The sequence below is a fragment of the Haliotis cracherodii genome, unplaced genomic scaffold (genome assembly GCF_022045235.1).
Source record: "Haliotis cracherodii isolate W230 unplaced genomic scaffold, xgHalCrac1.p SCAF_9, whole genome shotgun sequence".
Lineage (NCBI taxonomy): Eukaryota > Metazoa > Mollusca > Gastropoda > Lepetellida > Haliotidae > Haliotis > Haliotis cracherodii.
In genome coordinates this window covers 30466194-30492079 of record NW_027266343.1, presented here as the reverse complement: position 1 = coordinate 30492079, position 25886 = coordinate 30466194, and the positions used below count along the sequence as shown (strand labels likewise).

Sequence of the window (25886 nt, the reverse complement as noted above, 5' to 3'; positions counted from 1 at the left end):
AAAATAAAGTCATGGGTGGTCTTAGATAATGTTTTCCTCATATAAGTTGTATTCCCTAGTTTTCAGGCATAAACTTTCACTCCTGTGTTTATCTCATGAGAATAACTTTGTGTTGAGGGTGAGAGATGGGGGAGGGGAGGAAGGGTGGGTGGGTTTGGGTGAGGGTAGGAGGATGGGGGATTGTGAGGAAGGGTGGGGTGGTGATTAGGGGGTAGGCATGGGGGGGGAGATAGTGGTGTGGGGAGGAGGGGTGGCATGGAAAGGTGGGTGTGGAATGCGATGACGAGTTGGGATGGGGAGGGAGATGGGATGGGGGGGATGGGATGGGGAGGAGGGGTGGGATGGAAAGGAGGGTGTGGAATGAGATGAGGGGTTGGGATGGGGAGGGGGGTGGGATGGGGATGAGAGTGTGGAATGAGATGAGGGGTTCCGATGGGGATGAGGGTGTGGAATGAGATGAGGGGTTCCGATGGGGATGAGGGTGTGGAATGAGATGAGGGGTTCCGATGGGGATGAGGGTGTGGAATGAGATGAGGGGTTCCGATGGGGATGAGGGTGTGGAATGAGATGAGGGGTTCCGATGGGGATGAGGGTGTGGAATGAGATGAGGGGTTGGGATGGTGAGGGGGGTGGGACTGAGATGAGGGTGTGGAATGAGATGAGGGGTTCGGATGGGGATGAGGGTGTGGAATGAGATGAGGGGTTGGGATGGTGAGGGGGGTGGGACTGAGATGAGGGTGTGGAATGAGATGAGGGGTTGGGATGGGGATGAGGGTGTGGAATGAGATGAGGGGTTGGGATGGGCAGGGGGGGTTGGGATGTGCACTCAATCCATTGATGCTGCTGTGACTTACCCCTCCAACTGCTACTTGTGACATGCCTGGATGTATGTCCACACACTGAGGATCAAACTTGGCAGGAATCGCAGACAGCTTGTGGTTTCCCTCCAACACCATCACCTACAACACAGACAGTCCGACATCAGACATTAACTGGGTAATGGCAATTTAATTTACATATTGTACACAAACCTTGTTTTGTATTTTGTATTTTACCCTGGTCCACAGACAGACAGTGTGATAGGTTCATTGACCAAGTCGACAAAAGGACTGCATGTGTGTTGCCGCACTTAGCAATATTCCAGCGGCCTGTAAATAATCAAGCCTTGACCAATACATTGACCGACATTGTGAGGAATGATCCACGTCATTGGGGTTGTGATGACACACCATCACCGAGCCTGCCCACCCAATCCTGTTAGTCTTTTATGATCAGCTTAGGTAGCTAGGGACCTATTCTAACCGAGAATCCCCTCAGGACACTAGCACTGCAAGAGTATATTGTAGTATCAGTGTATCCTAATGAAGTCTCACAACAACTATCATCAAACCATTTTCACAAGTATCAGTGATAGGCAAAGTTATCAAAGCTGGTACAAATGAATCGTCAATGAGTGTATACTCACATGGTTGATGCAAGCCACAACCGACATTCCTTGTTTCCTGCTGACGCTCTTCGGCTGGGAGTCCAGCTTATTGCTGTTCAAACTGAAACAACAATCAAACTATAAGGCTTTTTTTGGTTTATGATTTTTTCCCCTTTTTTATTCATTTCAGAAGGATGTTGCAGTTCAAGCTGTTCAGATATATAGAGGTTATCATGCGAGTGTGTTTGGGGATGGTAAATATCCTGCATTCGGAATAAACATTGTATTTAGCGAGCCTTGGCGAAAACAAGGTAACAATTCAAACATATTTCGGCCAAATCCAACTATTTTGATTTGTGGAGACGGTTTCACAAGCAGAGGAGAGGTCCACAAGCACAGATATGGCTACTGATCCCGCTTGGCTACGCCTCATGCCCTCGCAAAATTGTTTCGAAATTTATATCTCCAAAGTTGCCAAAACTTATAAAATGCCTTAGCTACGTCACAGTTAGACACTGATTTTCAGTATATTAGACTGTTCTTTTGATAATGATAGCAATTATCCCTGTAGTTTATCCAGATTCCCGATGGTTAATTCTGACTCGATCGCCGAATGATGAGGGCGACGCCATGTTTGTTTATAAACAGTGAAAGTAGTCCTACTTGACCTTTGATATATGCATCTCTATCCGCATATGAACCCAACGGATATCATTTTTATCCGTTGTCTTAATCCTGCCGAGAAACCTACCCATTATATGATAAATGTTTTTACGTACACTGAGGGGTTTGTTTGTTCAGACGTATGTTGTTACCTACATTGTCAGGGTTTGTTTGTTCAGACATATGTTGTAACCTTCATTGTCAGGGTTTGTTTGTTCAGACATATGTTGTAACCTTCATCGTCAGGGTTTGTTTGTTCAGACATATGTTGTAACCTTCATCGTCAGGGTTTGTTTGTTCAGACATATGTTGTTACCTACATTGTCAGGGTTTGTTTGTTCAGACATATGTTGTAACCTTCATTGTCAGGGTTTGTTTGTTCAGACATATGTTGTTACCTACATTGTCAGGGTTTGTTTGTTCAGACATATGTTGTTACCTACATTGTCAGGGTTTGTTTGTTCAGACATATGTTGTTACCTACATTGTCAGGGTTTGTTTGTTCAGACATATGTTGTTACCTACATTGTCAGGGTTTGTTTGTTTCGTTGCTATGTTCTTTGTTGAACGCCGCACTCACCAATATTCCAGCTATTTGACGTGATCGGTAAATAAACAAGTCTGGATCTGACAATCCAGTGATTGACATCATGAGCATGTGTGTGTGTGTGTGTGTGTGTGTTGTGTGTTGTGTGTGTGTTGTGTGTGTGTTGTGTGTGTGTTTTGTGTGTTTTGTGTGTGTGTTGTGTGTTTATGTGTTGCCCTGTATATGTACGTCCCTGACAAGATCAGTAAATCAGGATATTTTCATGAAATTGTGTGCCAAGTCTCCACCGCAAAAGAATATCCCCAAAATATGGATGATCCCTTAATGTTCTTGTTCAGTCGTCACCAATCAGGCTAACTGAGAGGTGTGTACAGTACAGGTGAGAGAATGCTTACTGGTCAAAGGAATATCATATCATAAGAACCATCAGCCCATGAATTTACTGGTTTCAAGCCATATTTCTCAGGTCAATATTCAGTTTATACCCAAGATTGGAGACACTGTTCTACCAAACTTACCTATATTCATTACTGACTGCGCTGGTGTCCCTCAGTGTGTCGTCGAAGCCAACAGTTGTGAATGTGTCCCCGTCCATGGACATGTCCTGCACCTGAGAGGAATGACCTTTACCTTTCATCTCTTCCGACTCACCGGAGGACACGTTCCAGTAATGTGACCATGTTAAGGAAAGTCTCTACCTCACTCTCCTACCCAGAGTTACATACGTCTACCTCTTCCACAGGCCATCGTTATGTGATGATTGTCACATCTTACAGTCCATTCAAGATACAGTTAACTACGTTTATAACAAACACATATATAACAAACTAACTGATAAAACAAACTTATTTTTCAGTCCCGACCATTTGTTGTATATATGCTGTATGTATGCTTATAACGAACTACAGTTATTACAAATTAAAATTAGTGGTCCCTTCAGGTTCGTTGTAACCATAGTTTACTGTATTGCATATGTTTTTCATCTCTTTCTTTTTTCACGAGTCTACACATTTTGATAAACATATGTCATGGAATGGTTAACTTTCATTGTGAAAATATCCCAAAACATGAAAAACTATTTCCATGTGTGTAGTTTGTTTACATTGGTTGTACGGCTCCATGTGCTGTCATCGAAGCCCTACAGAGAGCTCGCAATACTTTAATGTATTAAATTTCTGGTCATGCACCTCACTGTCGCAGCTTTAATAGCATATCTATACAGTAGTGAGTGAGTTGGGTTTAACGCCGCTTTTAACAGTATTCCAGTTATATCGAGGCGTGTCAGCTTAATGTCGGAGGAAAGACCGAAGTGATGCAGGTCTCAGACGTTTACCACTTCGGTGAAACCCACGAGCACGGGTATGGTGCTGACAAACCTGGAAACATAATCAGGGTGAACCGGGATTCGAACCCACAATCATAGGTTTCTGGCGTGCCCAAGGGACGCAACTCTGCACAGCGAATCGCGGCGCCTTAGACGACTGGGCCACCCGTGCCCCCTCTCTATACAATAATGCAAAACAATACATAAAGCGCAGCTAAAGCCTTGCATTAGGCCAGTCGGTTCCTACTTCAGAATAAACATGTTTGTTTACAAGAGAAAAGTCCAGTCACGTGACATGGAAGTTAGCCTGTGGCAGTGATGTAATGCAAAGTCACGACGCTGCTGTAGTGTCTCCACCTATGACCATTCTCAATGAACTCATTGCTGACTTGGAAGATGAACAAAAAGCAGATGCCAACCCAAAAGTGTAATTCCAGAAATGTAAATAGTACCATGGTGCAGGTTTTCACTTCAACGTTTTCGTTAAACCTAGACACATGTGAACCATGGTCTGATGCTAGCCACACAGGACAATGTCACTATTTGAAAAATAGGGTGAAAAAGTTTGAATGGTTTAAAATGACAAAACATTAAAAAAAATTGGACATCAACACAAAAGTACTTGGAAATAGAAGTTCCATAACGAGATGCAACAACCTTATCAGTGACATCCATCAACACTCCAACTAACTTTGGTAATTACAAATTACACTTACATATGAAAGCATTTAATTCAAGCAGTTATGTGGGGTCCAGCCCCCGCCAAAGCCCATTAATTTAGCGAAGCGAGAGAAGAGTGTTGGGATACTGTATTCCTGCCAAAACATGCCGTCTCCACATGTTCATAAAATGCATCATGTGACAATATTAACTGTATCACGGAGTGGTGTTTCTAGAAATACTGTTGTACATACAATTAGTTCCCTGTCGATAGCTTCACTTTATTAGTACATTAACAATTTGATCTCCATATTTTAAGTGTGTTGATAATTCATGAAAAAAAGTGTAAAACATTTGGGGAGAACAAGCAAACTTGCATAATATTAGGCTCAAAAGTGGAATTATCACACTAGAAGGATAATTGTTGGCATCTCTGAACAATTATTATCACACGCCTGGATATATCAGCTACTTAGCTTCTAATTGTAAGGATATTAATAGCTGCCTCACTGGTACCCGTGTAAATCCTGGAATTGTCTGTCGTGACAGCAAGCGCTGTGATTGGCTTGTTGTGGCCCTGAAATATATAATGACAATGTTTACTAAAACATATGGGTTACATAGCTTTGAACAATACTTCAGTTACCTCATACCCAGCTGAAATTGGGAGGAAACCTGAAGTCATACAAGCATTATACATTTAATAATTGGCATACACTAGCATGGTGTTGACTTGGCCACACCAGCTCAGACAAACCACCAGACACAGCAAGACTTGGCCACACAGACCCACACAAACCACCCGACACTGCACAAGAAGACTTGGCCACACAGACCCAGACAAACCACCACACACTGCAATACTTGGCCACACAGACCCAGACAAACCACCAGACACAGCAAGACTTGGCCACACCGGACCAGACAAACCACCAGACACAGCAACACTTGGCCACACCGGACCAGACAAACCACCAGACACAGAAACACTTGGCCACACCAGCCCAGACAAACCACCAGACACAGAAACACTTGGCCACACGAGCCCAGACAAACCACCAGACAATCAGGGGTACAGTGACACACAATCAGTTCTACAATAATATATTATATATAGATGTGAGGTTCTCACCTTGATAATACGGAGAGGCGTAGTGGGGTTGTTCTTGTCCAAGTAGTTGATGTGTCCAGACAAGGACACAGTCAGTATGTGTGACCCCTGCCACAGACAGCCCACCTGCATGTCTCGGACCTCGGTGCCCATTCGGAACTCACTGATCCAACATAAACAGACCTTACAGACACTCATATTTGTACAGTCCCAGACAAATTCCCAGAAAGATTTGCAGAAAAAGTCACCTACTGCAGAATTGCAGAAGCTTTCCACCATTATCGTATTTTTCTATCAAATTTTGTACTCGAACATTTAACATGCTTTCCAAACATACAAGATCCAACCCTACAATGAAAAGAATGAAATAAATAATTATCTTTTTTCACACTCTTGTGGTATTATGACTACATAAAGCTGACATGTTAAACCAAAATCTGAAATTCTATAACAGAATTTTGATAAATTTACAGCAGAATTTATCTGGGACAGATTGTACACACCAAGAAATAAATTTGACAGCTTTAGGAAACACTAACCAACATGTAAATTCACCAACACACACTGGTGAATATGTAAGTGATTGAGTATTGAGTTTGGTTTTATGCCACTTTTAGCAATATTCCAGCAATATCACAACGGGTGGCACCAGAAATGGGCTTCACACATTGTACTCATGTCGGGAATCGAACCCGGGTCTACTTGACCGCCCCCAGTGAATACATCAAGTTTAATAAGTAGATTGCAACAAAATAATATGTTTATATAGTTATTTGTAAGTATAGACAATCCATTGATTGACATCATGAGCATCAATCTACGCAGTTGGGAAACGATGACATGTATCAACCGAGTCAGCAAGCCCTGACCACCCAAATTCTGTTAGTCGCCTCTTATGACAAGCATGCCTGCTCAAAACAGATAGTTATTAGTACATATTGTGGCTTTGCACAGTAAATGTCACTGCAATGAGTCATTTGGGTGTTAATCATCATGTTTGTTAAATTTGCGCCACCAATTCTCACTCACGTGACAAGCTGTCTGGAGGGAACATCCCATATCTTGGCGGTTTTGTCTCCTGACACAGTCAGCACTTGACTTCCATCTGGGCTGAAGTCAAGCTGGGAAAGAAGGGAATCAGTGGGCAACATTAATGTGATACTGTATCAACTAGGAGCGGTTCAATCAACATCGTAAATACAGACAGACACTGGTAATACTCCTACAAACACAAGGGAATCATTAATAGCATTATTTTATTTGATTGTTAAACACAGATCTCAATAATATTACAGCTGCATGACAGAGGTATGGTGTTTGTTTATTTGTTTGTTTGTTTGTTTAACGCCGCACTCAGCAATATTCCAGCTATATGATGTCGGTCTGTAAATAATTGAATCTGGACCAGACAATCCAGTGATTGACATTATGAGCATCAATCTACGCAGTTTGAATACGATGACATGCATCAACCAAGTCAGCAAGCCGAACCACCCGATCCCGCTAATCGTCTCTTACATCAATCATGGGTTGCTGAAGACCTATTCTAAACTGGATCTTCAAGGGTCGGCGGTGGTATGTAATAAGTCAGCCTGGGACAGACAAACCAGTGATTGATATTACAAGCATCGCCCCATACTGTGGGACACCCAATCAACCTAAGGCTGACCATCTGACCCATTGTCATCAGCTCTTGCAACAAGCAAGAGTCATGTGACAGCAAGGGTCATCAGTACCCCCAGCCCCTACAATAGCAAAAGGCACCACATCAGCCCCTGGTTAAAACAAGTTTGGATGAAAATCTTTCACTGATTCCAAGTTATGCTCCGGAAATGCAATATGAAACACGGATGACAAGATGAAGACTATATATCCCGCATTATATGCCGGGGGGAGATAATAAAAATACCAAACATGGTCTGTCTGACCAGCTGAAACATGCTGCTTACTGCATAGATGCCGCCTCCGTGGGCTGGAGCACCCAGTTCACCAATCTGCTCCCCAGTCTTGCCATCAAACACATAAGCCTGGAAAACAAAGAGTCATTTCATCATGTCACGAAAGGAAAACTCTTTAGATGCATCACTGTCAAAGTTAGGCGCCGACAACTCATAAAACAATCAGGGTGAGTCTGGGTTTCCGGTAGGGCTGAGCATTGCCTGGAATTGTATACATTGCCCTTTGATGTGTTAAGAGCAGAAAACCTTGGCTTTTCCCCTCTTGTTGGGAATAATTGCACAGTTGAGAAGCTTGGCACTGTTGTAACCATAGCAACGCTTAATCAAGGGAGGTAACAAATTGACAATAGCTAACTGTTTTGCCTGAGATGACAGGGCCAACTGCGTCCCTATGTTTATAAGAAGTTAAGAGTAATCTCCTTCACTTTGAAGTTGTAATTTGCACTGGTATCTTCTGTGTATCAGATACCAAAAAATACCAGTCTGAAAACACATAATCTCCAAAACGAGTGACACGAGCTACATTGTAAATGTATGAGCCTTACGACAAGCACAGGTACTGGCTCATACTCTGACCTGGCATCCCTACCGTGGACCATAGCAAGGGTTGGTCACACTGGCAATATGGGACCTTGTTGGTCTTTGTTTGTTTGTTTGTTTGTTGATTAACACCACACTCGGCTATATTCCTGCCATATGACGTTGGACAGAAGTCCAGAACAGACAATCCAGTGATTGACACCATGAGCATTGATCCACACAATTGGGATACAGTGACATGCATCAAGTCAGCAAGCCTGTCCACCCGATCCCCTTAGTCACCTCTTACGGCAAGCATGGGTGGCTGAAGACCAGTTCTAACCCTGATCATCACATGGGCCTATTTCTCGTACCCTTGCATCAGCACCACCTGTGATGAACACATCCCCTGCGGGAGAGAAGCGAACGCAGTTGACAAAGTTGGTGTGGACCTGCAACAGGGGAGAGAAGTGAGCTACATTAATAACTTAAACATAGACCACAGATACAATCACACTCTAAAATATGGGGAAATGATGGACAAAGTAATAGAAAATTGGTCTGCATCTATGTTGGAGATATGCTTATAAAACACACAGGTGAGGTGAAGGTGAGGCGAAATGGGGTTTAACGTCATGTTTAAGATTGTTGAACTTCTATGATGATGTCCATGTACGTCTGTCTGTCTGTCTGTGCGTGTGCGTGTGCGTGTGCGTGTGCTTGTACTAGTCCGGACTAATGTAAATGTAAGCATTACATGCATTAAGGACTAATGAAGGATAAATTAAAAACTTGTACTTTTTAGGGTAAAAATATCCTTTATACCGTATTTTCTTGAGTATAGTGCGCACCCATGTATAATGCGCACCCCCCTCTAGTGGGTTCAATATTTTGGAAAAAAAAGAAATTTGAATATTATGCGCAGAAAAAATTTACACCGTACCCTTTCAGCGAAGTCCGGCAAACGAACGGGTGCTGAGAAACTTCGTCAGTACAAATTCGAAATTTGAGATAAAAAACCACCAGACATGTTTATTTACCATTTAAATAGTATTGATTGTTCTGCTAGGCATTGTTTTATATCTAGGGATTAAGATTACCTTGTGTATTTTCTCGTAAACTAAGCCGAAAACAGCAATCAGCTGTACACACGTTTTCTTGGAATCGACCGGTGATTCGGTCAAGACACACCCAATGAAATAACTTTATAGGATTTTTAATGCAAGGATCGGCAACAATTGTATCTGAAACTATTTTATTTATCAGGAATAATATATTCCATTATTTTCTTAATTATATGCAGCCTTTACTAAACATATTTAAAATAATAATAACCCTAAGCGAAGCAGCTGATCGCTATTCCCGGGTATTATTTTTTACATGGAACATGTCTGACCAGTCACCGTCAAGGCTCACACGCACGGGATCACGTGAGCGCGAGAATTTCATGTTGACATAGAATCGTCAAACAAAAACAAATATGACTTTTAACGAGTCAAAGTATGTCATTTATGATATATGTATCCATTCTCTGTCAACTAAAGTTCGTTTCAAGGCGTCAATAGCGGTATTCTGACCGTGGTTGCTGTTAATAACGGTGAGTTGTGCGATCTTCCGATCGCTTCACACACGATTTCGCCAAAATTAATAAAAACAATATTATAAGGAATTTTGAATAAAATTAATAAAGTAAGTTACAAACATAAGTCCAGAAATACAAAGAACACTTTTTATAGACAGACAGTGTAATTATATAATTATTTTGCGTACTTCAGTATTTCCGGCGTTTCGTGCTCACGGTAATGTCTTTCCATGGGGGAAAAAAACATCCAAACTCATAATTCGTGTATAATGCGCACCCCCTTCAACACAGCTCTGTTTTTTCGAAAAAAAGTGTGCACTATACTCAAGAAAATACGGTACTTATCCTGACTCATACTAATTGCTCATCTCATCTTACTCATAGTGGAAACTCCTGTGCTGTGTTCCCAAATACAGAGACAAACATCTCACCCGAACACACCCCTCAGCCGCGCTGACGCACTGGAAGCATGTGATCAAGCTGGTACACTCGTCACTCTCTCATAACGCTTACCCTTACAGCCAAAAAATATATACAGGAAGCGGGGATGGCGGGATGGCCACTTTAGCATTTGAGTATTAATGATATTTTTACCCTAAAAAAACATATTTTCAATCAGGTTCCCAATTCATAACTACCCCATGCTCCCCTGAGTGATTCAGAACATGTGTGAGTACGATTGTGTCAATATTATGACCTTTTCTTAACACAAGAATCGTAATCTGGAATATAATTCTATGCTCATTTACAAATCTCTGGATTTTCTCCTACTCTCACAAGTGCAGAGGTGGTTCCCCACTATAGACTGATGTCCATGAAGATTAACAAGACCTTCCCATGGGGTTAATTGAACTGATCACGATCTGAATCATGCATTAGTCGGAGTCAGGATAAGGTAAAATTGTCCCCATTTGGTCAATCAAATCACATTCTTCTTCATGACAAGCATACTCTTTCACAGTTCAACACAGTTAACTGGTTAATGCAACCTGCCAATTTAACAATACCAACTAAGATTGATGAAAGTGCTTACACCGATAGTCTTGGTGTACTTGAAGGGAGGTCCTTCCAGGAATACGGCAGTTTGATCCTCAGACGCTGTCACAATCCTGAAGGGGCGTGTCGGCTTGTAGGAGCACGAGTTGGCCTCTTTCGTGTGGCCAGATATTTCTCCAACATTGTTCCCCGAGTCATATGTAATGCATGCTCCGAACCTTGAGGAAATGAATGGGCTTTAACACAGCGATCATCGATACAAACAGATAGATTCGTTTTCATCATGGTCCAACCAAACATAGACAAACCTTTACAAAAATACAAAAGAGCAACTACTTTCGCATGAAGATAGCTTCAGTTTAGTGAGTGACAAATATACTGTAAATCTTGAAATTAACGCAAGCGTGAATTAAATGCGGTGGTCTTTGTTGGCATTAATGATTCTTCGAATTCATGTCTCCAAAATTTATATCAACAATAAGACAGCCTCACTGCACACTTTGGATAGCAGACAAACCAACATGAATATTAACACAAACACGGTTTATTGAGCAGCAGTTGTAACAAATACATTACAAAGTCATTTAAAGAATAGGAATTACACAATAGGCATCCGGTGAGTTATCACTGCTGGGGTCAAGAGTTCTACCCACTCATGTCCAACTAGGCATCATTGACCACTCCAATCAGTGAACTGTTGTTGGTTTAATTATTTTATTGTCCTTGAACTTCCTTAATGCCACTCAACACAATACACATATAAACTGGGTGTTGTTTTTACATGTTTTAGGAAAACACTGTTTTTTTTACGGTGCTTTTCACTAATAAGCTGTGCTATTTGCTGTTTGATTGGATTAAGGATAGGATGGATTAAGGTAAGGATATGTATTGTTTGATAGGCACTACTTAGAAGTTGACAGATGACAAGGTAGACACAATTTTATGGATAACAACTTCTTTGATACTGTAAAAAGTGACGTTTTAGTATAGATCCTTATACCGTTGTCAAGTAGTACAGAATATATATAGTGGGTGGAGGATTAACAATTGCATACATGAGTGGGATAACATGAGTAAGTGTTGAAAACAGAAGGATAATACTGTCACAACATGATGGACAGAGAACACATAAGTGGAAGCCAATGGGACATGAAGCCAAGTAAACATCCCCTCCCATCAACACCAGAATCAAAGAGAACCTCAACCAGAAAATCAGACAGTAAATCAGCCATCTTGGACCATATCAGCAACTGTCCTAATCACAACATCAACTGGGACAACGCCCAAATCCTCTCCAACAACCTCCATGATATCACTAAAAGAAAACTAACAGAAGCAGTTCACATTCACCGCCACAAGCCATCAATCAACAGAGATCAAGGCTATTTCATCCCATCCGCCTAATATGAACTCATCAAGCAATAATCACTTATCCTGTTTAATTGGCTTCATGTCCCATTGGCTTCCACCTATGGCATTGTGTATTCATATGTGTTCTCTGTCCATCGTGTTGTGACAGTATTATCCTTCTGTTGTTATCCATAAAATCGTGTCTACCTTGTAAGGATATGTATCATTCCATGGGGCATGGGTTAGGGGGAGCCACATTGATTTTGAGTCCCATTTTTAGCTAGGGGACAGCAGTCGTATCAATTTGGAGACGCATTAATTTCAAGATTTACAGTATTCCTTTGTCACTTTGTCCGGAATTGTTACCATGGTTATGGGGCAATTGGAATTGTTACCATGGTCACCATCATCACTGTTATAACTCACACTGGGTTCTGATAGTTTTTTTGTGTATTCAATATGTATCCCCCCTGGGTCCACTCTATCAAACCAGAGAGTAAAAAATGTTTCTGCTTAAAATCATCCTTCAAGTGACTTTGTAACTTCATCTGTTCAAGTGCTGCCATCTGGCACATGTCATACAAGCAAAAATTGGCCTTGTCTCAGTTGATGTGCATTATTGTGCATTATTCACTGCAGTGACGTTCATGTACATACATGACACCTGCATTCAATCGGTACATAAAGATATGTAAAAGAATCACTGGAGTACATAAGCTGAAAAGTCTCCATTGATTAATTACACAGTGTTTGTCATACTATTTTTTCTCATTCATACTCGTATGCAAGGAACACAAAATCTATTGAGATTAAGCAATGGTTTATGTGGTATATGATACCCGAATCCACAGTAGCATCGAATGCTTTATTATCGCAGTAATCAGATTCATAATGGCGTATACATACCCGGTACTAACCTATTAAATGTGTCACGCAAAATTTCTTTCTTGTTGTATGTTCAACTTTTATGACACATTATTAAGGATTGATCGATGCTGATTTTCTTCAGCAAAACGGTTAACAAATTATCGCCATTAGTGACTCAAAGGGGGGCAACTCTATATCATTGCAGTATCACTATTTTGTGGTGTGATATGTGTGGATTATGTGCTTTACATCACTTCCTGTTAAGAATCATGCATAATCAGCATGCATATGACCTAGGTTGGTTCAACGGACATCATCCAAACAAATGGGTTCTTTTCCAGGCAAGTCTGAATGGAGGTAGGGGGAATGCCACTTCAAAAACATTCCAGAAACTGTTATCAGGAAGTTAAAAGTTTACTTACGAGTAGTTGTGACATTACGTAACAAGTCCTTTATATGATCAAGCCATGAAATATCGTGCTTAGATTTGTAAACAGTCAACAGGGGATGTGCATGACGAGTTTCTGATACCGCAATAACACAGAGACTGCGATAATATGAAACTGTGTAAGATACAGGCTCTTACTTTTCCTTGCCAGCTCCGACTAAGACGATCTTGGAGTTGTCTGGGGACCAGTCAAGGTCTTTAATCTTGCCCCCAAGGACATGGAACTCATTCTTCAGGATGTGAGTCTTGTTCACGGTGTCCCAAATCCTCACCTTGCCAGTGATGTCTGCAAATAGAACACCGAATAACCTAGCTACAGAAAGCATGTGATAGATTGTTTGGTGTAGGGCTGGGACGAGTCCAAATTTACTACCCGACAGGGGCCCGGAAAATTTTAAATCCCAATCGGACATTTTCATTTATGCCACGCCCCCTTCAAACAGCGTGTTTTAGTACGACGTTTTACACACAAATTACAATTTGTTACGTATTCATAATATGATGAATTATGAATTGTTTCAATTTAAATTGTTTAAAATTCACCGGACAATTAATAACAAATAATATCATTTTAGATATACATGGAAAACATACGTTTGTTTCTGTTATAATAACGATCTGTCAACGTTGTGAACGGTCTAATTAATATTCATGAGTCTGCTCAAGTGTACGCGTCGTAACATTTGGATCGAGATTATTATCCCATATTTGGTTATCACGTGACCTCAGGGGAACAGTTTTTGTTTAAAACTAAAGATTATTTAAAAACAAGACAGATAATATAATCCAAAAGCCTAAACTATCGTTGATAGCATTGACCATAAAAAATTTGATATCGATCGTCACAGAAAGCAAAATGGCGGTCAATCAAGATTCAATATACGAGTAGCTACTGAAAACAATAAAATCTGCAAATCCTCATTGTATGTCAACCAAGTGAAAGTCGTTAGCCACGACTTACAAAATGATCATTCAGACTTTGAGGGTTTGGCAGATCCGCTCGACTGATCTGCATCGGTCGACTGGCTGTCATCACGCTTTTGCTTCTTGTCTGAGGTTACGTATCGTAGCATTGTGAGGATAATGAGGTACATCGATGATGCAAGGTATTTATGTACAGTTGTAAACACATTTTACTCAAATTAACAAGATGTTCTCAGTAATAAATCCTCGATTAATCAGTGTCAACTCAGTTTATTGCCTATTACAGTGATTGACCGATTGGACTATCATTCTACATGTTCTAGGTACGATGTATTTACAGCAATCAAAACAAACAAAGCTTGTCAGTGTAGATAATCTTCATTGTGTTACAACTGCAGACAGAAATTGCTCAGTCCTAACTGTTGATCATGTCCGGTCAAAATTTAAGAATGTCTGGACAATACTTTTTAAAATGTCCGGACAGAAAAAATTTAAATGTCCGGTAAGCAATATTTTAAACCGGACATTTGAGATTCCCAATCGGACATGTCCGGCGCATAAGAGGGTTTCCGGACCCCTGCTACCCAAGTACCCGACCCCACCTGGGTGCCCACTGTTCATTCAGTTGGTCTCGAGAGGTGGGTACAAAATCTCTGATTTGGAACTGTTTTACCAGAGCCCTGGCAAAAACTATTTAGATACACATAAAAAATCTGATCTGATCATGCATGCACTGAAGTTGACTGAAGCTTAGTTTTTACTCAATCACATGAAAGGAATGCATGTTTATTATATACTTCAGTGTAAAAGACATTGATGGTGGTTGATGGTCTGGATTGTTCTTACAGGGTTGATGGTGTAGGTAATTGTTCTTACAAGGTTGATGGTGTAAGTAGTTGTTCTTACAAGGTTGATGGTGTGGGTAGTTGTTCTTACAGGGTTGATGGTGTGGGTAGATGTTCTTACAGGGCTGATGGTGTGGGTAATTGTTCTTACAAGGTTGATGGTGTAAGTAGTTGTTCTTACAAGGTTGATGGTGTGGGTAGTTGTTCTTACAGGGTTGATGGTGTAGGTAGTTGTTCTTACAGGGTTGATGGTGTAGGTAGTTGTTCTTACAGGGTTGATGGTGTGGGTAGTTGTTCTTACAAGGTTGATGGTGTGGGTAGTTGTTCTTACAAGGTTGATGGTGTGGGTAGTTGTTCTTACAGGGTTGATGGTGTGGGTAATTGTTCTTACAAGGTTGATGGTGTGGGTAATTGTTCTTACAAGGTTGATGGTGTGGGTAATTGTTCTTACAGGGTTGATGGTGTGGGTAATTGTTCTTACAGGGTTGATGGTGTGGGTAGTTGTTCTTACAGGGTTGATGGTGTGGGTAGTTGTTCTTACAAGGTTGATGGTGTAGGTAGTTGTTCTTACAAGGTTGATGGTGTAGGTAATTGTTCTTACAAGGTTGATGGTGTAGGTAATTGTTCTTACAAGGTTGATGGTGTAGGTAATTGTTCTTACAAGGTTGATGGTGTGGGTAGTTGTTCTTACAGGGTTGATGGTGTGGGTAGTTGTTCTTACAGGGTTGATGGTGTAGGTAATTGTTCTTACAAGGTTGATGGTGTGGGTAATTGTTCTTACAAGGTTGGTGGTGTGGGTAGTTGTTCTTACAGGGTTGATGGTGTGGGTAATTGTTCTTACAGGGTTGATGGTGTGGGTAGTTGTTCTTACAAGGTTGATGGTGTGGGTACTTGTTCTTACAGGGTTGATGGTGTGGGTAATTGTTCTTACAGGGTTGATGGTGTGGGTAGTTGTTCTTACAAGGTTGATGGTGTAGGTAGTTGTTCTTACAAGGTTGATGGTGTGGGTAGTTGTTCTTACAGGGCTGATGGTGTGGGTAATTGTTCTTACAAGGTTGATGGTGTGGGTAATTGTTCTTACAAGGTTGATGGTGTGGGTAGTTGTTCTTACAGGGTTGATGGTATGTGTAGTTGTTCTTACAGGGTTGATGGTGTTGGTAGTTGTTCTAACAGGGTTGATGGTATGTGTAGTTGTTCTTACAAGGTTGATGGTGTGGGTAATTGTTCTTACAAGGTTGATGGTGTAGGTAGTTGTTCTTACAGGGTGGATGGTGTAGGTAGTTGTTCTTACAAGGTTGATGGTGTAGGTAATTGTTCTTACAAGGTTGATGGTGTGGGTACTTGTTCTTACAAGGTTGATGGTGTGGGTAGATGTTCTTACAAGGTTGATGGTGTGGGTAGTTGTTCTTACAAGGTTGTCAAGGGCCATTTTACAATCATTCATTATCATGATCATATAGCTCAACCAAAATATTGCTAGCCACAGGCTAACGGGCAGGTGGCTATTTTGCACACTCGGGTGCCCCGAGTTAGAGGACAGCGTGACAGAGATTGATGTAATGAGACATCCTGTGCTGTACGTACCTGCTGATGCGATGTAGAACCCACTGGGGGAGTACTTTGCTACGGTGGTCTCCCTCGCATGTTCAGAGTAGATGTCCACTATGGCTGGGTTCTAGGAGAAAGATAGGGTGTGGTCAAGAATCAAGGTTGAAAATCGCAGTGAAATTCTACCATGACTTTGGAAAATACCAAATTGTCAATCAAAGGTTTCAAATCATAACAAGGCAAAAAGTGAGCAGGGCTCACTCATACCCCCGACCTCAACATTTTCCAAGTTCAGAACATGAAAAAAAGGAATATTTTCTTAGAAAATCCAATTCTTAGAATAAAACTTTGCACTGCACCTCTCCTATTGGTAGAGAAAGTCTTCGCCAAGTTTGAAAAGAATCTAAGCAGCAGTTTTCAACTTATAGGTCGCACACAAAAATGTCCTTGGAAGTACGGAACGACGGACAGAAGGACGGAATTCCTTGATATAAGTATATACCCCCACCCCTTTAGGTCGGGGGTATGATAATCATTAGCATGATTTTGATTAACTACATGTACACATGCACATTTAGTTCCAAACTCAAATAAGCATTGTCAAATCTCCAGGTACCATAGATCGACGCTGAAAACACAATAATAGTGGCCCTCTAACTAGCTCCACCTGCAAGGCCATAACAAGTCATACAGACCCTGAAACAAATATTTCCAATACAGCCCTTGCAAGTCTATAATATTTGGCAAGTCTAGATTACTGCAGTACAGTATTTTCTTGAGTATAGTGCACACTTTTTCCACACAAAAACCGAAGCTGTGTAGAAGGTGGTGCACATTACACACACCATAATGAGTTTTGATGTTTTATTCCCCCAATGCAAAGACATTGCTGTGAGCACGCAACACCGGAAATAGAATGTCAACAAATCCATACTGGAGTACACAATGTAATCTTGTAACTACACTCTCTGGTTATAAAAAGTGTTCATTGTATATTTGGACTTATGTTTGTAACTTATTTCATTAATATTATTCAAAATTCCTTTCAATGTTGTGTATCTGAAAATGAAAAGAGTCTTTCAGCTCCTTTTTATTATATTTATATAACTATAATTAAAACAACTGATCTTATCTGATCTTAGTCTAGCACTTCCTCTGTATAAGAGGGGTGAAACGATACAGGAATGTCACGATAGAATAGGTACACAATACATAGTTTGTGATACGATACATATTGTGATAAACATGTTCCTATGATATCGAGTTGAAACTAATTGACAATAAATATTTCAGAGCAGATTCAAATGGAAAAGTATAGCTGTTGGCACATGTTCCTAGAGGCTGTTTTTAGTCGTGAACTTGAAATGCGAATTACAAAATTTTTAAGCAGTAGTAATCATATTTTAGCAAGTGTATTGTCTTGTATCAATACAGTAAAAAATTACAGTGTTGACGCAAGAAAATTTACAATGCATCAGTGCACTGATCGTTTCATCCTAACTTCAAAAGCCTTATCATCTGGTTAAGGACCCACAGGAGTTGATGAAGAATGTTCCCACTGTTCCTGGTGGTAATCACAGCCCCTGGACACCATGTCTATCATCATACCCTGTGGGTATGCAGAGCTCCAGATAAGATTTTGGTGTTGTGGGTATTTTACCCATGCATTTTAAAATCAGTGGGTATCAGTAATTCTACCTGAGTATTCAAATTTCTGTTACCCATTAGTTTTACCACATGTGGGTATTTAAGTTAAATATTTAAAATCACAATTCATCTTGTCCCTGCAAACTGGTGTTGTGTAGGTTCGAGAGCTTTTTTGGACTCAAAAATACCACAATACTTCCACAAGAAAGTGTGATGGCAAATGATCATGATGTAACTGTCATCGTGGAGTTTGGCAAGGTTGACGGATTGCCCGTTAATCATTTCAAAATAAGTTGCTGATTTGCTAATCGAATACGCAGGGTTACTTCACAATATTTTGATGATACGCACAAGTTTAATTTTTGTAGCGTATCTGTGATGTTCGTTGCGTATTTGATACGCTTTGTTTTTATTTTACTGCATATTTCTGCATTTCTGATGCATATTTTACGCAGATACGCAACTTATCTGGAGCTGTGGGTATGTTATGGGCACCAATAAGGCTATATTCAAAAGCAGATGTTTCTCAGGCTTCGGCGCATCTCTTTAACCCCCTGGATGCCACAGGGACATATATGTCCCTCCCCTACAACCCTCACTTTGAAGTTGAATAAAATTCAAAATACATCACCCGCACAGATACACTTCACAGTTTTGAATAAGATGGGAAATTCCCTGTTCTGTGATATCATCAACTGGCATTTTAGGCCAAGCAAAAGTACTGAAAATGACCTCTGAAAATGTCGCCATTTTTTAAATAAACAATCATCATAACCAAAACGTCGCCGATAACCCTAAGATTGTTTAGAATCTTTTGGAAAATACACAAACACGAACGCCGAAGTGAACTTGCCGCCATATTGGATAGTGTTTACCATGTTTACAAAATCATGAGACGCCTGTAACATCACATATATTTCAAACTTAGCTGCGATACATACATCCTTGAATTCCTCATACATTTTAGAATCAAATGACTAATGGTCTTTGTCACCGATGAAATCAAGCAAAATAAGTGAGTGGGGAAACAAACGATGTGCTCGAAAAACTGCACTTGTTTGAAATATAAACAAAGCAAAATTCAGATTTTACACAGTGTAGCATTTTCTCCTATTTTGAGCTATTCATTTGTCTATTCGTTCAAGATATTGGTTCAACCTTTTCAGAATATGCATGGGAAGAGAATCGTAGGAAAAATTAGGGACTTTAAAAAAGATACATTGCAATGATTTGATATTTTCAACAGAAACTGTCAGAGTTACCGCCCAGTGTGACGCCATGACTGACGCAAAATTACGCACAACGACAACGGTATTTATCGGAATTGCTGACTATTTCTGTTGGTTTCAATGAAAAATATAACAACAAATAACTGTACATAGATTGTCAGAATGTTTCTGATTATTTACATGTCACATCTCTGTATGTACTGAATCAACAAAATCCTGCGTACTGTTGACAGTGAACACCCCGTTTTGGTCACCAGAAGTGATGTCATACATCAACATTGTACAAATTTGGTAATTTCTTTGAGGTAAAGGTCCTTGAATGAGAGTGCACATGATCATTGTATCATACTGTTTACAGTGTCAGTTATCATCATGATCATGTAGATTTTGCAATTCTTTTATACATTTTTTCACACAATTAATTTCACTTTGGATATTTGTCAATGTTCAAAATGATATCATGTGTAAATATAGGTCACAACATGTATGAACGAATAATAACATAATAATGAACAAATATATGTCCAATATTGAATATAATTTGGGTTGTTTTGAAATATTCTTTTGGGTATTTCATTATGTAAATTGATGCTAAACAGGTGCGTGTCTTGTCCAATTAAGATACACGATAAACTATCTAATTGTTTATATATCAAATATATTATTTACTTGGTGAAAGCAGTCATTTTATGTTGTGTCGAAAAAATATCAAATTCTGTTTTACACATCGAGATTTTCCATACCATGAACGAAAATTAGGGGAGATATATATGAATCAAAATACCAGTGTCGTCTTTCTCCGACGTTATCAAAGACATAAAACCAGCCACGGCGTCAAATAGAACGGTGTTATTTTTTTTGTATTTCATTACATTTGACGATAAGGCTAGTGTTCCATTAATAATGGTGCAATATTAGTCAAATTAAACTTACACATTCAGGAGAATGTTTGAATCTAAGGATTAAGTTATAGGTTAGATAGGGCCATCCATTTCTCTATTACTTCTTTTTTATGAAGTACGATTTCATAATTTCTTATGGGTTTTTTTTATAACTAAAAATATACAGTTTCAATATCGATATTTGTGTTGGAATAGTTTGGTTCCCCGTGAAAAAAAACACACCATGAAAACATATTGTCATTGCAGAGTTTCGTGCAAACGAGTTCCTCACTTTGAGAGTTATGCCTTGGAAACAAAGCCTAGAGTTGTTTGAGTGAGACTTAAGTCCAAATAGTTTCTATGTAAACATAAAAAAATAAAATTTTGAAAACATTTATAGAGCTAAAGCCACCATCACTTGCATATGCCAAGTTTCGTTGAAAAATATTGAACAGTTTTCAAGTTATGTCTCTGAACAGGATGGGAATGGCGAGTCAACGCCAACGAGAACCTAACCAAAAACATGTCTCCCTTCCATTAGTTTCATTTTTTGGTTAAATTGTTCATATGCCATGGAAAAGAATCATGTAACAAAATCTGCTAAGGTAGAATTCTACCATATTACTGTATAAGTTTATTCACTACTGCCCAATCTCTCACAAAAAAATATAACTTGTTCTGTATGGTTCTAATAAGCCCACCCTTGGACGATTTTTTAAGTGCCCAAGGCATTTATTACAGCGTATATGTTACATATCAACAGTATAATCTTAACCTGTCATTAAAATGTATTTCCAAAGAACAGACATTCATACATATTCTTCAAATACGACTCACTTACCTCGATATCACGAATGTAAACATTGGTGCCGTGACAATAGAGGAAGTTCTTTCCCTTGGGATCTTTACCCATAACTATTGGACGACCCCTCTCCGTGCGAGGCAGGGCGGCGAAACAGCTCTCTGAAAAAAAAAAAGTACTGAGTAATGCTGGGTTATGGGGAAATCATAAAATTTCCATAAACATAGTACTCTGAAAAAAATGAGTGTTGATAGCCATAGTTTCCCCCATCTTCCCGAGGCAAGGGAGTTATCTGACGGTAAAAGCCCAATTTCTGATTTTCACACCCCAAGGTCTCGTATTCGACTAAAACATCTGCTTTAATCATGTTAATGCAATTGCTCATCCTTCCATCTTTGGTTTTCAACTGTATTATATATGTACATTCTATTTTGACAAATATCCTGGATCCATTCACCATTAAGTTTCGCTTTGAATTTGATTCGAAGACATGATGCTAAACATATTCATCCAATCAAATGAATGTCTTTTCCAGTGATATCCACAGTACTTGAAAAGCTTGGTTTCATCCCATCTTAAATACAACTGGACATGTAATAAATGCTCTTAGTAAAGCACAGCTTCTAGTATTTTGGAGGGTTGAGTCCCATCCAGGATTAACCTAATTATACCGGTAGCTTTTGTTACACTTGACCACTTTTTAAATTGCACTGGGTATTCATAGCTTTCAGCCATGGGAGCCGTGCCAATTTACACTTGACAGAGGGGTACAGAAAGTATGTGGTCTAGACAACCAGTTGTCAGACTTCCATTTTTGTGGAAGCTTCAGTGGCTGATTGGGTTAGATCACTGACTTGGTGTGCTGATGATTAGGTGCCTCACTCTGATAGTCAGTGTGGGTTCCAAAAATGGATGGGACTAGAATTGTACTTGACTGAGAAAGCGTTATCCCAAATATCAGATTTGTTACATTTGACCACTTTCTAAATGGCATTGTGTATTCATAACTGGATACGCTTCATAGTACGACTTGAAACTTATAATTAGATCTATGCCTCATTCAGAAAAGTCATTTTAGTTGGTTGTTGACTTCAAGCAGAGGATGTGCTCAGTTTGTGATAAGAGACACAGCATCACTACCGAAATGACGCTATGGTAGCAAATGGTTCCTGGGTATTCATCATTATAGAATGGAGACATAATACCCTGGCTATCATAAAGCAAGGATGGTGATCCCCTCCCAGTCTAATGGACCATTGAACATTTCCATGGGACCACAGTCTGCTCCGTACTAGGTACAGGGTGTGATAACATGAAACATTTATGGCCCACAACTACTTCATTGTTTGTAACGACATTTCAGCCTAATTCTTCCCCTCCAACATGTGAATCTTGCACTTCATCATACATCTGATGAGGGAGCACAGAGAAGCCCTGAAATATTGTTATACAAACAAAAATGGAGTGTGGTAGAGTTTATGAATAGGTGAAGCCAGCCTTTGATCAGTAATTATAAGCCTATCACTGTGTTCACCTTAATAATGACAACATTGGTGTATAATAATAACTTTATTGATAATCTATAACAATAATGGCTCTAGTCGTGGCAACTTCCAAACTTTCGGGAAGTTGTGATCTATCGGACCGTCACGATCTGAAAAATACTATCATGAACGTGTATCCCGTAGATAAGCCGACCCCTTTCTACAGAATCTTTTTTCTGGTCCTCAAAATTCGGCTTATACGCGGTCATATACGGTATGTTGCATTGGGTTCCTGACAAGCTCGGGCAAACCTTGTATTCATTACCTGTTCATATTCCAAACCTAGGTTTTGAAATGGGTCACTTCGAAGCCTGTTTTGAGGTTTTACATTTCAATTGTATTACATTGGTTTTACAATTGACATTTGTTTAACCTGCCTCTTGACATGAACACAATATTCATTTTTGATCAGTTAAAAGTCACAGTTTTTTCACATGAAAATGCCATGACATGAATCGAATCTGCAACCTCACATATCGTGTAAAGTTTTGTAATCCACAGTTTTCCCACTGACTGAGTAAGCCACTGGGGCAGACAATGAAAACATGTTCCATTTAACATAATTTTTTAATTTGAAGTTTACACGATGAACAGCTTTTCCATTGGACGAGAGGTCGGTCACATGACCGCAAAATTGTCATTCATAAGCATTGATAAGTGTATGAACGACACAATTTGACGTTCATACGTTTTTTCACGAGATCTTGCTCTTGAAATGACGTAAACATCGACAGACTAATTCCACATTCTTGGGGAAAACCCGGGAAATTCCCTAGCACGAATACATACAGAAGCGTTCTTTCTGAACATTGAGACCCTTTAATCTTGAACTCAGCATTTCAGTATACATTGAGAAATGTCAGAGAACATCCTTGCTACGACCCCTCCTAATGAACAAACGAAGAAATGCACTACCAAACTATCGCAGTGTCAACTCGATCTATGTCTAGGCTGAAAGTCTACAGCAATCAATGAATTTACCTCAGTGTCTATTTGACACATCTTTAATCACCTTTCAATGATCAGCCAGTTGATCAGTGATGACTAAAACATGTAACCTGCCACAGATTCATTAACAACTTCCAAAATCTCTCCCATCACGTTTATCGTGTCGGCCATCTTGACGCCTTGTACTTGATGAAAATGTATTACGATGGCTCTCACTCTATGAACTCACACAAATAGAAAGTCAGTTCTTAAATGTCACGACTCCAGCTGGTCCATATGCTGCACATGTTTTTTCTCTCTCCCCGCTTTGATCTAATATATTCTTTATTCCATGACACGCTGTATTGTTTCACTATATAAGATACCTCGATGTTTTCTTATTTTTTCTTGCATTTAGAGGGTTCATAAATTGGATAAAAGACACCTCGGTTTTGGTTGAAAATGTAAAACATTGATGAAAATTAAGTGACAGGTATGAGAGATGTTCAGTAATGCATGGAAATTATCAAAGTCACTTGTTTCTTGAGTGGTCAATGTATGAGTCCTCCGCCTTTGAAAGGCGAGGCCTATCTAATTAAGAGGATTACCTCTGTACATCATGTAGTAAAGTAGACCTGGACACAATTACCTGGGTACAAATAAAGCTTTCATTTTTACATAACGGTTACATTTTGTTTGATGCTTGACATTTCGAGTCACAACTTGAGACAGAAAAACTTCAACCTGATTTATGAGTAGGTGTGAAATCTCATGTCAAGAGCAGATAACTCTTTTGTCATTTTACATTTCACTCACCATACTAAAAAATCACAAATAATATCCAACAGACAATGAAATGCGAAACGTTATGATTATTAAATACAAAATGTTACAAGTAAACAAGTGACCTCACTGTCTGACATTGCCCAACGCGGGAGGCTTACCAACATACGGCGCACCTGCATCCTATATTGTTTGAAGTTCCTAAAAATCCACACACTGTCCAATGATTTATCCTCGTTACGTTTTAGACATTGAATTAAACAATCGTGCCATGGAGGCAGCATTATCGTTAAAAGGAAAGGAATTTAAGGATGATAATGGCTGCAGTTCAAATATCAAGTACGACTCGTTTAAAATTCACCGACTGGATGTGCCGTGTAGATTGTGCCTAAGGGGAGGCGTGTGATACTCCCAATATTTCTGAAAAAGACAAGCAATGGACATGTTTTCCATGTCATAACAAACTTCAGCTCTTGTACTCACTCAGAGAAGCGGACATGTTGGTTATTGCTCTATAATCTGACAGCAGATAAATGGTATATCACAAACTTTAACTCTCTTCCGTGTTTTCGACCGGTGTGCTCCCCGGAAGTGAGTCAAAAGCATTCGAACGATGTATGCGCATGCCCATCGTACGGCTTTACCATATATGGTTGTCGTCCAGGTGAGCGCGCCATTTCAGATCAAATATTGTCCGTGTTAGGATATATTTATTTATAATATTGACCACGTTGTTGTGATTGCACACAACTGATGGCAGGTTTCTGTACTGTCCCTGTTTAATCAGTCTGCAAAGGCGATCGTCGTGGAATCCCTTTGTGTTTAAAATTGAAGATTATTCAGCTGAGCTGGAATGAGGTTGTGACGACATAAAAAGTTGTTTGAAATCGTTTAACCGTAAACAAAATATAATGAGATCGGAATTCGTTCTAAATGTTCTGTTTGTCAATCGACGTTTGTGGTGTTTCAATATGGATAAGTTTAAAACAACAATAAACAATTTAAGATTGTCAAAATATAACCATACTGTAATAGGGCTGGGTTGGGTGTCGGGTGGGTACTGAGTAGGACCCGGGTACCCACAGGACTACCCGGACCCGTGGTTAGTCACGTGATTATATTGTTTAATGGCAAAAATTATCTAGAACTCTATGGTTACACTATAATTGACAAACGATCACATTTTTTCCGACTATGCACACATTCCTTCTGACTTTATATGGTTGCATAAAGTGAGTGAGTGAGTGAGTGAGTATGGTTTTACGCCGCTTTTAGCGATATTCCAGCAATATCACGGCGGGGTTT

At 39.8% G+C, this 25886-nt stretch overlaps 1 protein-coding gene across 1 annotated transcript in view; it reads right to left on the bottom strand.

Annotated features, from left to right (window-relative positions):
• Positions 1–25167, bottom strand: part of LOC139453346 (actin-interacting protein 1-like) — a 35493-nt gene extending 10326 nt beyond the window's left edge. Inside the window, exons 1-13 of the mRNA XM_071235017.1 lie at positions 25065–25167; positions 21367–21488; positions 16805–16895; positions 13590–13737; positions 10824–11004; positions 8583–8660; positions 7681–7758; positions 6761–6852; positions 5753–5894; positions 5116–5197; positions 3155–3308; positions 1466–1547; positions 855–959 (exon numbers count right to left, since the gene is read on the bottom strand). Coding sequence (XP_071091118.1) covers positions 855–959; positions 1466–1547; positions 3155–3308; positions 5116–5197; positions 5753–5894; positions 6761–6852; positions 7681–7758; positions 8583–8660; positions 10824–11004; positions 13590–13737; positions 16805–16895; positions 21367–21488; positions 25065–25080 — 1371 coding nt within the window. The 5' untranslated portion in view covers positions 25081–25167. The remainder of the gene's footprint in view (positions 1–854; positions 960–1465; positions 1548–3154; positions 3309–5115; positions 5198–5752; positions 5895–6760; positions 6853–7680; positions 7759–8582; positions 8661–10823; positions 11005–13589; positions 13738–16804; positions 16896–21366; positions 21489–25064) is intronic.
• Between the last annotated feature and the right edge of the window lie 719 nt (positions 25168–25886).